At 39.7% G+C, this 14873-nt stretch overlaps 1 protein-coding gene across 1 annotated transcript; it reads left to right on the forward strand.

Annotated features, from left to right (window-relative positions):
- Window positions 1–3134: 3134 nt before the first annotated feature.
- On the forward strand, window positions 3135–13763 carry parp10 (poly(ADP-ribose) polymerase family member 10). The gene is made up of 11 exons (XM_008421373.1): window positions 3135–3242; window positions 5519–5694; window positions 6352–6594; window positions 6707–6937; window positions 7484–8496; window positions 8581–8793; window positions 9718–9844; window positions 9916–10908; window positions 12169–12302; window positions 12390–12564; window positions 12654–13763. The coding sequence occupies exons 2-11, from the start codon at window positions 5520–5522 to the stop codon at window positions 12950–12952; spliced, it is 3603 nt and encodes a 1200-aa protein (XP_008419595.1). The 5' UTR covers window positions 3135–3242; window position 5519; the 3' UTR covers window positions 12953–13763.
- Window positions 13764–14873: the final 1110 nt, after the last annotated feature.

A 14873-nucleotide genomic window follows, 5' to 3' on the forward strand; every position in this document is an offset into this window, starting at 1 on the left:
CTGAACTAAATGCGTCTTTCTGACTGGGAGCTGACAGCGTGTTGATGAGTTATGGACACCTTGGTTAGGAAGCTCTGCTTGTGTGCACATTATATATATATATAATGTGCACACAGACATTTTAAATTTTGCCCCCCAACTTTAAAAGTCTAGCTCAGCCACTGTTCAGCAGTAAGCAAAGGAAATTAACTCCAATTCACACACAAACAAGCAGTAGCAAACTTGTTCAGGCCAAGGCACAAACGATTATTATATGCTGTATTAGCCTTATACACATATAAAAAATTATGTTATTAAAGTCAATAAAAACAGTTTGAGATCTGAATTTCTTAGGACGTAATTTACAACAAACAGTCGGCCATACTTTCTTGGAATGGGGGATTGTGAAGATTCGATGCAATCTTCTGGTTTCTTCAGAACAACAGATTATATTTTTTAAATGACAGGAAAAATGAACAATAATCAAATACTAAGCTCACTAGAACCCTTCGGGAACATTTCCTAAATGTCCTCAAAGGGTTACAATAGGGATCCCCAAACTTTTTTCTGTGAGGGCCACATAACTTTTCCCTTCTCTGGTTGGGGGCCGGAGTCAGTAACAGAAAAAGTGTGACGATTGCAGGAGTGCCTAAATGTAAAAATTAATTTTTTTCCAGAAAGCACAATCAAATAACCCTCTCTGGGTTCTTCACAGCACAAAAGTCAGGAAATAAATAACACTATTAATGAAATAAATAATAACCAAATAACCCTCTCTGGGTTCTTCACAGAAAAAATCCAGGAAGGATTATAGTCCGTATTTTCAGAACTATAAACCACAACCCCAACGTTTTTTTTTAAACCAGTAAACATACACATCTAAGCCGCAGATATCTCTGCCGCTCCAGGTTTTCAACAACGATGCAGCAGCAGCAGAGGGGGGCAGACACCCAAAATTTGTGTAATAACAGGTCAATTGAATATCACATTTATTACGGTTGAAAAAGAAAAAGGTGCCAAGTTTAGATTTAACTGGAACTGTAACAGTAAAAGTGCTAATCCTTCGTGTCTGCTACTAGCATGTGCTAAACGAAAATGGGCACTTCCTTCTTCTTCAGATCTCAACAGCAGCTTGCATCCATTATTGTTGCACTACCTACTGGATCCTAATATCTATACCTCAAATTCTCATAATGATCCCAATATTACTTAAAAAAACGAAAAATCTTCTTTTTCCCCTCAATGCTATTTAACTGATCAACAACATTCTCAAATTTCAATTCCCTATTAAAATCTAATTCCGTTTTAATGGGCGCTTTCTTCTTTTATTTCCAATTTTGACTTCCAATGACCAAATGTGGAGGCGGGCCGAATCCGGCCCGCGGGCCGTAGTTTGGGGACCACTGGGTTACAACAATAGTATAAATGAACAAGACATGAAAAACTGCAAATGGATTAACAGTGATTCTTGAGAATAGGGACAAAACGGGTTTTAATTTTCCCCAATTTTTTAAAAATTATTTCTCAACCTTATGCATGCAAATATGACAAATAATGTTTTGGAAATGTAAAGATGATGCAGGCTCCCAGTTGCAACATTTCTTTTAAAAATTACATTTTTAATTGACCTGACCCAGAACTTTGTCATCACCATCTGGCAAAAATAAATATAAAATTATTTTTAAAATACCCTATTAGTGATATTTTTACTCAGTTTTACAGACAAATGCTTCTCTAGAAACAAAAAAATATTATTTAAAACAAAAAACAACAAAAGTCCATCTGACGGAGTTAACAGTTTATGATGGAGTTGACGCAGAGCTGAAGGTGGTGACAAACTAGTGAGTAAAACGAAAAACTTAATACATGTGAAGTAATACAATTTATGTAAAATACATTAAAATGAATTAATTGCACATTTAAGTGAGATTTGTCAACAATTTCATCGAAAGAGTCACAAAAACTCTGATGGAGTTGACGAAATACCAAACTACCTGAATTTATATGATGTTATTTTGAAGGAGGCCATATCAGGTCCATGAAATCTTTATAGTATACTAAAATTAAGCTTTTATTTCACAAAATTTCATCAAAGTTTTGTAAATGGTCAGTTATTGTGTTGACACATCATGGTTGTGACGAGCAATTTAGGAATAAAACAGAAGGGGAAAAAAACTAAAGAATAACATAAGCTAACCAGAGCTAACTAGCCCTCCTAGCAAAGGAAGAGAATGGAAGTGGTCATGGGGTCCTTAGAAGTTCTGATGCCCCCCAATAATGCCTGATTTTTTTTTTTTTTTACATTCTTTTCATGTCTGACGGTGTTGACAAAAGCTAGGGACAAATTTCAATGGAAATATATAAAATATATAAAAATTATTTTAAACTATTATAATGTATTGAGTTCTGCTCCTGGACAAGGGATTTTAAAGACACCAGCCACCTACTACAATGTTTAAAATAAAAAAATATTCAGCAAACACCAGGAAAATATACATTGTTGTGTTCACATGACCCAGGTTAGTTTAGACAGATATTTTTAAAAATTATATTTTGCGTATATTTTATTCTAATTTTGTGCTTTATCCATAGGACCTGATTTGTCCCTATTCTCAAGAATCACTGTTAAATTAAGATATATGTAGTTTTAAAAGCAAGTAGGATATAGAAACACATCTGAGTTTGATGCAAAAGTTCATGTAAAGGCTGCCATTTTTGTTATAAAGCCCCTTTTTTGGTCTTATGTAACACTTTTATTTTCTAAGAACTTGTGAGCTTCCTTGTAGCTAAGTCATAAAAATAAACATTTACAGCATAGAAAACCGGCTGGGAATATATCTTTGCGTGTGGAATTAAAATATATATTTTTAAGATTCTGAATTGAATTACTGAAAGAAATGACTGAAATGAATGAATTTTTAATGATAATTTATCGATATGCACCTGTAAAATGGACCTTTTTGCCTTGTATTTTACATTAAAACGACTTTGAGGAGCAGGAGGGTGACGGGGTAAATAGACTTATAAATAAACACCTTTAAATTTAGTTAAACTTCGTGAAGTCCATACTTTTACGGTGAGTTTATCCATGTATCAGAGTTTCTCCTTACGGTCTGAACAACTGAGAACAACGCAGTTCAGAAACTGGCGGCGCTCCTTTAATACGCAGCGACGGGCTGATGACGCCATTAGAGTTCAACAAGCAGCAAAACAAGGAAGCGCACCACTGTCTGATGAAAGTCAATGTTTTCTTTGTAGCACAGGTAAGAAAGTCTCCAAAATGTTGGCCTAACCGCCTTTGGAAAATGGCCTTTTCTTATTTTGCAGCCGTTTTATGAAAAAAACAGCAACACGCAGTCTTTTATAGTGCCTTCAAGCTAGTTTCTAGAAGCTACAAGAGCTCCAGCTTTCACTTTAAAGCTTGTAAAACGACGGCGCTAAGTCATAGTGTATACACTTTAGGTAAACTACAATTTAAATTAAAAAGTGCGTCACACCAGCGCTGTCAGCGGCGGTATAACAAGCTAAAGTGGTAGAGTGGCATTTTGGCTCTGAAACAATGTTCCTGATAAGACTTCCTGTAAGTATCAGGCTGAGTAACCTGCTGCAGTGTGTAGGCCCTGGCTGGATTTATTACTGGCGACGGGAAGGAAAACCTAAATGCAGTAAAAGAAGTGTAGAGTAGAAAGTGAGGTGGAACATTTTCTGGAAGGTTCTTAGCATTTTTAAACCCGTCTCATCATTCCATGATTGTAATCACTGATGGTCAACACCGATATTTAATCCGTGACAATGTAAAGTACCGTGTGAAATACGGGCAACATATGCATCACACCAGGTTTTAGCAGAATTTCCACTGTTAACCTGCAGTCAGTGTGCTGATGGTTTGAACAGTAAGATATATACGAAAATTTAATCAGTTCAGTTATTACCAAGTAGTCACAATGATGTAGCATAAAAACATTTCTTCACAGATTGCAGAAAAATAATTTATTTATCCAAAAAACTCCTTCATAAACACATTTATTTAGTCACGACAGACGATAAAAAGACCATACATGAAATTAAGTCAAGCAAGATGTGATGTAGGATTAGAATCATTAGAATGTAGGATTAGAATTATATATAAATAAAAAAGCAAAAAAAAATCCCCTTCTCACCCTCCGTGGGTGGTCTGTTTCATCCTCTGAGTTCGGGTCTCTACCAGAGGCCTGGGAACTTGAGGGTTCCTCCAGTATCTTGCATGTGCCTAGAACTGCACATTTCTGGACTGAGATGTCTGATGTTKTTCCTGGGATCTGTTTTAGCCACTGCTCCAGTTTGGGGGTGACTGCCCCGAGRGCCCCGATGACCACAGGCACCACTGTGGTCTTCACCTTCCAGGTCTTTTCCAGTTCCTCTCTGAGGCCCTGGTATTTCTCCAGTTTCAAGGACATATATATATATAAATAAATATAATGGCCTTTAAGATCATTTTTGCTAAATTTTCTGCCAAATAAATTATGGAAACTGTTACAATCTGTTTCCCTGGCAAATTTAACAACTTTTTTAACTTAAGGCAATATTCAAGTTTTTAATTTTAACTATGTGAAATTAACATAAAATGTTTTCCTGGAGGGATAGAAGTAGAGTTCTCCATGGCAACAATATTTTTCTTTTCTAATGGCCTCAATAAAAGTTGTGCTCTGTTGAGTTTACATCTGTAAAAGAAAATTGACAATTTCCCAAACGATGTTTTATCATGTGGAATGTGTAGGATATATATAAAAATAAATAAGCACAAGTTATTAATTATTTTATAAAGTAGGCAACGTTTTAAATTCGTAAGTTCACTTTCAAAGTGCACAACAGTGGCAAAACAAGCGTTTTGAGGATTGTTTTCCATGTCGAAAAGCCAGCTTTCATTGCTGCACACTATATTAGATATTTAGAAAACATGACATTGCAGATATTGTTTATGATTAACCCACATTTTCATCTCCACTCTTTCTTTTTCACCATCACAATTCCCTCAATCAGATCAATATCAGATGTGGGTATAAAAGATGGTCAAAGTCCAATCTGGGGGCCAAATATATTAATAAAATAACAGAACTTAATGCATGGCATTTTTTAACTGCAATTTTATACACATTGATTTTGCGAAATTTGATGCATTTTACAGCTGTGACCTTTAAAACAATGACAAATGGAAATCATGATTACCTCTCAATAAGTGATTAATCAATAGTAAGAGAACTGTTTATGTGTGTCTAAAGTTTTAAAGACTAAAATCCAGGGTGTTTTTTAGTTTGTTTAATGTAAGTGTTGGTTACCAGGACAGCTGGTCTCAAAGCCTTCAACATGCTTAACCTCATGTCATTTCGGTGGTGAAGATATTTCTGAGAAATGCGCCCAGAAACCTCAATAAAAATTAAGTTTATAAATGGAAAAAATGAAATGAAAATGAAGTTCTTGCAACAACATAAACCTGTATGAATCGATATACAATTCTGATGTCAAGTATACAGACTGTTAGTTTCTTTATTTTCTTTTTTAGGATGTCTGGCAAGAACCCAGAGGGCAGGACGGTGGAGGTGTTGGAGCTTCCTGGAAACATAGACGAGGAGCTGCTCTACCTCTACTTTGAGAACAAGCGTCGCTCTGGAGGAGGTCCGCTCGAGTCCGTGGAGATCAAGCAGAACCGCGCCACGCTGTGTTTCGAAGATGCAGAAGGCAAGTGAAATTTCCTGGAAATCCTGCCGGAAGTCGTAAAATGGCAACTGCACCATTGGCAGCACTAGAACTGTGCAAAAAATATCTACAAAATTCATGAGTCACTCATTGAAATGTTCCTTTTCTTGTGCAATTTTAGTTTATTCTTGAAACACTTAATGACGGATCTTAAAAGAGGATTTTCCAAATTAACATATTTTTATATTTATCACTTTGCACCTAAAGAAAACACTAGGCAACAGCTTTAGTTTTTACATAATGCAACCTTTATGATGTAAAACTGAACGTGAACTACTTCAACAGAGGTCCAGTCAATTGGTGCCAGCAGTTTCACAATCATACTGCGTTTTTGCAATTGCGCGGTGTATCCATTAAATAAGTGCAATTAAAATCACACACAATAAGTCACTAAAAAGCATGCAGCGCCATTATCCTCCAACTACTTCCTGTTGTCTTCTTCTTTGTGGTTTGTGCCAGTGGCAACATCCTGTCGCTACAATACTTGCAAACATAAGTTGTTCTCTCTAATAAGTTAATTAGCATTAAACATTACCAGTCCATACGTCCTAGAACCACTTGACTTTAGGCAGTGTGTACATTTGTTACTCACTTACCGTATGCTCATTTCTTTTCCTTCTGCTTTTATCCCATCGACAGCTGCAGCCAGAGTTCTGTCGAAAGGGCATCACGTAGTGCATAACTCTGAGCTGAGCGTAAGAAAGCCTCCGTCGAAGGATCGGTGCAGGCTTCTGCTGAGGGGTGTCAACCCCTACACCAGCACTGAGATGATAGAGCTGTACGTGGAAAACATGATGGACCTGAACGTGACGGACTACACTCTGATCCCGTCTCCAGAAAAAGACTTTGTCCTCATCCATCTCAGCCAACCCTTGTCTAAAGGTCAAAAGAGAGTATTTTACCTCTGTTCAGAGATGATGCATGCAAAAAACTAATCTGCATGGATCATGGATGACTAAATCAACTTCTGTTTCTTTGTTGTTGTTATTTTTAGATTTCCAGACTCTAAGGACCAGGATCTCCAAGAGAAAACTGGATGGGTCAGAGGTAACTCTGGAACAGATTGAGCAAACGGACTCAGTGTTGTTGGAGAACATGCACCCGGGTACCTCACCAGATCTGCTCAGGTTGTACTTTGAGAGCGAAAGGGGCGGGAACCAGCGGGTGAAGGAGGTCACCATGCTCTCTGAGGGAACGGCCAAGGTGACCTTTGCATATTACGAGTGTAAGTTGTACGCTGTGTCACCTTCTGATGACTATATTTTTTTTCTTAGCAAAAGATTTAATTGTGCGATAACTAGCTGCTATAATATGCTAGCTAGCTACCTAGCAAGGGTAAAGCAGGCTAGCTTTACCCTTGCTGGTTGGCCTTACAGCTGGCTGTCTCTCTTGCAGGGGTAAAGTTAGCTAGTTTCACCCTTGCCTTATTGACAGCTAGCTAGCTGTCTGGGTAGCAGGGGTAAAGTTAGCTAGCTTTTTTTTAAAGTTCATCATGGGTCACTAGAAATGTATCAAAAGTTGACTGGATGATGTTCATCATGACCATTTTCTGACTTCTGTTACCAACCCATACAATTTAATTATTTGTGATTTTTATTTTGTACATTTCTGTCACAATGCAGGTCTTAAATTACATTCTTAATGGCATTAAAAAGTCTTAAATTTGAGTTTGTGAAACCTTGTATAAGATGGTAGAAAGTGAAGAGACTGAAGTGGAATAAGTAGCTCCATAACTCGATGTATAAATGTAATTACTGTGTTCTCTCGTCAGCTGTGGACTGCGTCCTACGTCTTCAACACAAAGTGAACGACACCGAACTCGTAGTGAAGGCTTACTTTGACTTCCTTCAACCTGCGACACAAGACTCTGTAACTGAGAGCCAAGATGTCACAGACACTGACTTGGTGGAAGTGGAAAATGTGGAGATGCAGACTAGTCCGCTTCCAGTCGATGCAGAGCCGTCACCCCCTGCTGAGATGCCACACAGCATTCAGGAACCACCTGCTGCCAGCATGGTGGAGGTGGAGGAGGCAGTCATGGAGGATCAAACTGTGGAAATAGAAACACACTCGTGCCATATCCCCTTCACAGACCGAATAAAACTTGCTTGGTTTCAAAAGAACAGCATTCAACAAGATGTGCAGAAGGCCCATCCAAGTTTTAGCATCCAAATCAAAGACGACGGCGTTCATGTTTCAGGACCGAACAAACTGGAACTGGAGCAGATAAAAGACTCGATCTCACGCTTTTTCGGGAGCATAGCAGAGACTCGTTTTACTGTCGGTCCAGAGGTGGCTCTGTTCCTCGAAAGAGAAGATGTGAAGAACCATTTACTACAAGCGTTGACTCAAAGGAGACTGTCTGCTTTATTTGTCGTGTCCGATTCGACCGTGTCTGTAACCTCCCTGAGCAAAAAGGTCGCCGACCAGGCGGGTATCTTTTTAAAATCCCAGGTGTGTGAGTTCAGTGTTCCTCTGGAGTCGGAGCAGGAGGCGCTGCTGTGCTGCAGGGAGTGGTCCGACTTCCTGCAGACTCTGGGTTTCATGTCAACGAAGTCGTCGGAGCACCCCGGCAGCATAGACGTCCTGACCCTGAAAGGCATGGAGAACGACAAGCAGGCCGCCGTCGTGCAGTTTCTGACCACACCCATCGAAAGGGAGGCACTCCTCACCATGGAGCCCGGCATGCTCAAGTACGTCCAGATTCACTGCCACCAGCTGCTGGCCGACATGGATCAGGTGTCCATTTTTCCACTGGAGGGCGAAGAGAATTGTGGTCTCAAGGTATGTAGGGGAACAAGAACGTCAGTAAATTAGAAAAAACTAAATTGTTTCATATTTCATGTCCGTTTTTGGCGAATTCGCTAGATCCACGGTCAAGCTGTTGCATGCCAAATGGCGGAGGAGGTCCTGCAGGGAGTGGTGTCGTCAATCTGCACCAGAATCATCACTGTGAACGTCCCGGGCGTGACTCGCTTTTTAGACGAGAAGGAGTGCAGGAGCATTCTGAACGAGATGGAGACGAAGTTTCAGGTGTTCATCAGCCTGAAGTACGTCCCCTGGGAGCCGCTGCCGCACCAGGTAGCTCCATGAAGCAAAACGTTTTGAACTCTCGTGCTTTTCAAGTTATGCAGCTCCAAGCTTCCCCTCGCTCTCTCAGCCAGCTGGTTCTACTGGTTCTGATCCATTCTACGTTACAGCCTGAGGCAACATCTTCCAGTATACAGAATGTAGAGGCTGCTCAGTTTTCTGAATGAGTCTCACCTTCAGCATAGTGGTTTTTTTGTCAGTATAAATTAGAAGCTTTGAAACTTCGCCTCTATTAACTTGAATGTTGATTTTTTTTTTAAATACCACAAACTGGGGTTGGGCAGTCAATTGATTTTATTGATTAATTAAAATTTTTAGTTTTTGAGAAAAAAAATTTTAAATAAGATTTTTTTTTCCATCAGTGCACTCATTGGGTTTCCATGGTTCAGAGTGATGTCAACTCTTTCATGGAATATTTGAGTCGGACCACTTTTTTTTTCTTGATAACAAGAATGAAGTTGTGATATTGCAAAAATATCACGTATTATTTTAACAGCAGTCAAAACAGTCAAAATAATACGAGAATAAAATCATATCACCAGTTTAAGCAAGTTCTAACTCAGAAATGTATAATAATCCAGAGGTCTTGAATAATTAAAGCTGGCAAGATTTCTCTTTGAAGAAACACCAACATACAGACGTGGTGCAGCTTTGCCGGTCCTGTTTTTGTGGTAAAAATCAAAGTGGGGCCGACTAAACATGGAAATCACAACCAATACGTTCTAAGAGGTGTATCAGCTTACCCAAGATTGCAGTTTCTACTCTGGCTTTTAATAGCTTTACATTGACTCTTTTATTTTCCAGACAGATCCGATTTATACACAGTCAGATTATTCCATAGACATCATACAGACTGAATCAAATACTGCTAATGAAGATGGAGAAAATGAATTGACATTTCCCTTTATGTTCCAGGACATTTTTGAAAGTGCGTGGAAGATGCTATCTCAGAAAAACATTCAGAAGGGGTGTGTGAACGGCTCTGCCCCTGAGCTGAAGGCAGACTCAATGCAGACAGACTCTAATGGAGCCACAAACACAGGTACTAGCTTCCTTCCTCATCAGCTCATTTCTTTCACCACGGTGTCACTGAATCCGTCCCCCTCCTTTCAGGTCTTCTGGCGGAGGCCAAGAGAATCGTCTCAACCGTCGATAAATGCCAGGAAGACGGGGTGCCCGCTCCAGACCAGTTTAATGACATGGACAATTTAGATCTGTACACCGCCGAGGAACAGGGCGCGTTAGCGGATCAGGACGTGACAGACATCCAAAGCCCCCAGCCTTTATCTGATCAAAATTTGCCGAGTACGTATCTGTCTCAGGGAGTTCTAGGCAGCAGCCTGGAGGAAGAGGCCCAGCTCTCCTTAGCCATCCAGTACTCTATGGAGGCGAACCAGTGGTCCCAGCAGGACGAAGAGGAACAGCTTCAAAAAGCCTTGGAGCTCTCCAAGAAAGTGATTCGAGAAGAACACTCCAATAGTCCTTCAGGCAACAGCCAGCAGGTAGCTCGGCAGCAAAGCGTCGATCTGTCCTTCGAGAACGCACTGAAGGCGGCCAACACCCTTCAGCTCCACGTGTTTGCCGGGTACAGCTGTGACCTGATTCGGGTCGACATCGCTTTCAACAAGAAGGTGAACCAGAGGCAGGTTGAGGAGAAGGTGGAGCACAGGACCGTCAAAACCATGACTGATTACCACACAAAATGTTTGGAGGTTATCAAGCGGAAGCACGCAGTGGACGTTCAGGTTCAGGGAACCATCATTGCCGTTTCTGGGTTTAAGGATTACGTGACCGCAGCAATTTCTGATGTGAAGCTGCTGCTGGAGAATATCTCTAACGCCGTATCGGACAAAGAAATCCTGAAGACTGTTCAGTGGGTTCATCACAACCCGATCACCTCAAAGGCAAAAGCTTACTCTACGGACGCTATAGTATTTATTGAGAACGCCTGGAGGATGAAGCTTAAGAAAGTTGACATTTTGTTCGACAATCAACCCCACATTATCAACTTTGAGAAGATGCAGGAATATAACATCGCTTCTGGGAAGTCGGTGAAAATCTCCAGGAAGCTGCTGGAGTTGGGGGATGTGACCCAGGATGTACCAGGTAACTGTGGGCCATTTTTGGGGTGTCCGGACAAGTCAACACCCAAATCATATATATAACATTTCTTTGAGTCAATAGAGATTGGAGAGTTGGCCTTTTAAACTGGTATTAGCATTTTATAGTGGTGTTTTACTAAAACAGCAGACAGCTGTTTGACCCAAGCAAAACTTCCCACCCTCCTCATTTCTTCTGAATGTCTTGCCGTCTCGCCGTCCTGCAGCCTGACTGAACTACAGGCATCTTGTCGACGTGTCATAGTAAAGACAGTTTTCTTTTAGATACAGTGGACCCTCGGTATTCACAGGGGTTAGTGTCTGATCCTCCCGTGAATAGATGACATCCATGAATACTTGACACTTTCTCTATGAATGCTTATGACTGACTATTCTAATCATTCAAACACCAAACATACTTTAATATGCATTAATGTACACAGTGTGGTAATCATCTTGACACTGCCACAGAAGCTAATATCTACAGTCTTCCTGATCTCTGCTCAGTGCTAAAGAAAATTAAAAGAACTCCTGGATTGGCTGGTTTGAAAATGCCAGCCAATGGCGTGTGAGGTAGCATTCCACCTCAGGATCAAATTTTGATTAAGTTTCACTGAAATGGCTGCAAATACTGAATAGGCATTGGATCCACTGTAGCTGCATATTCTTCTCCTGATTTCATTTTTAAGCACCTTACAGAAACTGAAAATGAGTACTTTTGTCTTCCACACTCCATAATGTTGTCTACACTGAAGAGAGTTATCAGCACAGTCTCTTAACTCTTGAGTGTGCTGCGTTTAGTGATTGGAAAACAGTGGGATGTTTTTATGTGTCTCTCTAGTCAAAACAGTTTAATGGTAGATTGTTTGAGTTGCATGTTATGGGTTTTCTTATATAATTCTGAATTGATGTAAGGGATTTGAAAATTGTTCCTTTTAGAAAGTAAGTAAATAAAATTACTTTGCCTTCAAAGAACATAAAAATATTGTTAAAGTGAATGATGAAAGGAAGACTGGCACCGCTAGTTTTCTATTTTGAACAAACTGATAAAACGACATAGCTAAAACAGTTTAAGTAGCCTAATAAAAACACAAACATATACTTTGAGGTATAATTACTTTAAAAGCTTTTATTTTATGTGCTGTATTGCTGATGATAACACCCATCTGGTTGTCCTTGCCTGCCTTTAGTCTGTTTTTCCAGCTTTATGTCATTGTTGCTAAGTGATGGCGGCGATTGATTTTCATCCTAAATCTTTTTATAACAGAGGAGGAATATTCTCTCCTGTCCCACCTGCCTGATGCGACCAAAATCGACGAAGAGTCCGAGGAGTTCCAGGAAGTGGTGAAGAATTTCTACAGCACCATACAAGAGTACCACAGCAAAATCCGAATCATACAGGTGATGAAGACGACACCTGGTGGCAAATTTATGTGACGTTTCTGGAATAAAGAGGGGTTTTTTTGTTGTTGTTTTTTGGTCGTCCAGGTGGAAAAACTCATGAACCGACTGCTGTACAATCAGTACAAGCTGAAGAAGGCGAGCGTACTGCAGCATTCCACTCAGCCGGTAGTCGAACGGGTTCTGTACCACGGGACGAGTGAGGGGAGTGTGAAGGAGATCTGTGTTCATGGGTTTAACAGAAGCTTCTGCGGGAAGAACGGTACATCTCAAACCTTTCTCGTGATGTGTGTCTGTTCCTGAAGGTCGCATATGTCCTGTATTTTTATCATCTTTTCTTCCCCTGCACAGCCACGGTCTACGGTCAGGGAGTGTACTTCGCCGTCAACTCTGCTCTGTCCGTCCAGGATCAGTACTCGCCCCCGAACGCCGACGGATACAAGTTTATATTCGCCTCCAAGGTTCTAACCGGAGACTTCACCAAAGGCTGCCACTCGATGAAGACCGCACCGCTGAAGGAGACGGGAGATATTCCCCTCCGATACGACAGCGTGACCGACGACATCACCAAACCCACCATGTTCGTCATCTTCAACGACACGCAGGCGTTCCCAGAATACCTCATCACGTGCCAGAGAATCTACCGCTAAGCAGAGGGTGTTTTTGTTGTTTACCATGATTTAAGAAGTGCATTTTTATGTTTAAATGGCCTTAGTTTTGGAGGCTTAATCGGTGACAATCAACCCTTTATCAAGTCTGAAACCTGTTTTGTTTTTGCCTTCATTGTTTCAGTGACGTACGATTTAAAAAACACCAAGTCGCTGAAACTGAAAGACTCGTAATAATGCAATGCTGGACATGTCTTCTCTACACACTATGGCTTATTATGGTCTGATCTTTAACGCAACCTTGCACTTATTTCAATCCGTTTCCATGGGAACTGTTCAACTGACAATGCCGACACAGCTCACCTGAAGAAACAGGTTTCTTTTAAGCAGGGTAATTCATTACTCGCATTTTGCGCTACGAGCATGAAAGTAAAACAATGACTAGGTTGAAAATAAATGAACCCAAACTGAAATCCAAGAATGAACTTGCTTCTCTTTGTAGGAGGTCCATTTGGGGGGAAATGGGCTTAATTGGTGCAGGTGTTTAAGTGTCTTAAATATTACTTTTTAAGTAGTTTTTTCTTTCTTCTTTTTATCTGTTTCTGCATCTCTGAGCACAATTCTACTGAGCATAAGAAAATCCCAAAATTTTGATTGTAATGTTAACAAAACGGCTGACAGTCTGGCTTAGGGCAAACACAGTCAAGATGAATCTTTGCCATAAAGACACACATTTGTGCTTTTCTGCCGTTTTACGGGACAGAATCTGTTCTGTTTTAACTTTCTGAGCTCTTGCATCTATCACCTGCAATCTGAAAGAATGTCTTGATTTTAATAAAACAAAGTCAGTCGAGCTGTGCTTTTTTTGTGACATCAGCAGTACCGTGAAGCTTCCGGTTGGTCACTCTGCAGTACTGACTGTATCACCATTGGCATGATGATTATTATAGCGTTCAAAGTGCCTGTTTAAGGTTTTTAACTGTTCTTGATGAATGCCCTGACTGCAATTCAGATTTCTTTTCATTTTACATCAGATTTTCAGTTGTACTTTTTAAATATGCAAGCGAATATTTTTTTGTTCTTGTAGAGTTCTTGATTTTTAATGAAAATCTTAAAATTAGAATCAGGACTTTTTTTTTTCCAGCACGGTGACTTTTCTTTAGCATCTCATTTGCAAAGAAAGTCTTAAATAATTGAAGAAGTTAAGTTTTCATACAGTAATAGTTATAAACTATTGTTTAATAAAGTGTAATAAAATATATTAGAATGTTTGTGCGTACATGTGTAAATCTAGAAAAAGATATCCACCTTTTTTTTCCTCACTGAATGGAATCAGATCAAACTTCCGTTTTTCAGAACGATCACAAATATTTCTAATGTCACAATCATGAGAGAATGTCAGAGATTTATACACTAATGTCTTAAAAGTCAGACATTAAGATACAGAATCATTGCTTGAACCATCAGTTCCCGAAACCATAAAAAAATACTGCTAAAAGCACACAGGGTTAATGCAACCCTGCTGGGACTTCGCACAGGGTAAAAAACTTGTGCTTGGTCCACTTGACACCTCAGTATGGCGGCATTATCATGCCAAAATCTGCACAATTCTGCAATAGTTATGTTCATCATCATATTCCGGGGAAAAGGCAGGACACATGTAAACCTCGGAACATCATTTATCTTTTTTACAGAAAAAAAAGTAATTTATTTCAGTTAATTTGTAAGTAAAGAAATGTAACCAAAAACTGATCAGCTCAAACGCATAGCTAATTATTTTTAAAATATTTTTCTTTAAATAAATTCTTCAAATATTTGGTTGTACACTTAGAAAAATAGTGGACAAGTATAGTTTGACCTTCACCAAAGCTGGAGGGAAAATAGGCAAAGATCATATTCACAAATCTTTTTGTGAATATGATTTTTTTAAATTATATTATTCAGTAAACGAAAGAACAGAACA

The sequence above is a fragment of the Poecilia reticulata genome, linkage group LG11, assembly GCF_000633615.1.
Source record: "Poecilia reticulata strain Guanapo linkage group LG11, Guppy_female_1.0+MT, whole genome shotgun sequence".
In the NCBI taxonomy this organism is placed as follows: domain Eukaryota; kingdom Metazoa; phylum Chordata; class Actinopteri; order Cyprinodontiformes; family Poeciliidae; genus Poecilia; species Poecilia reticulata.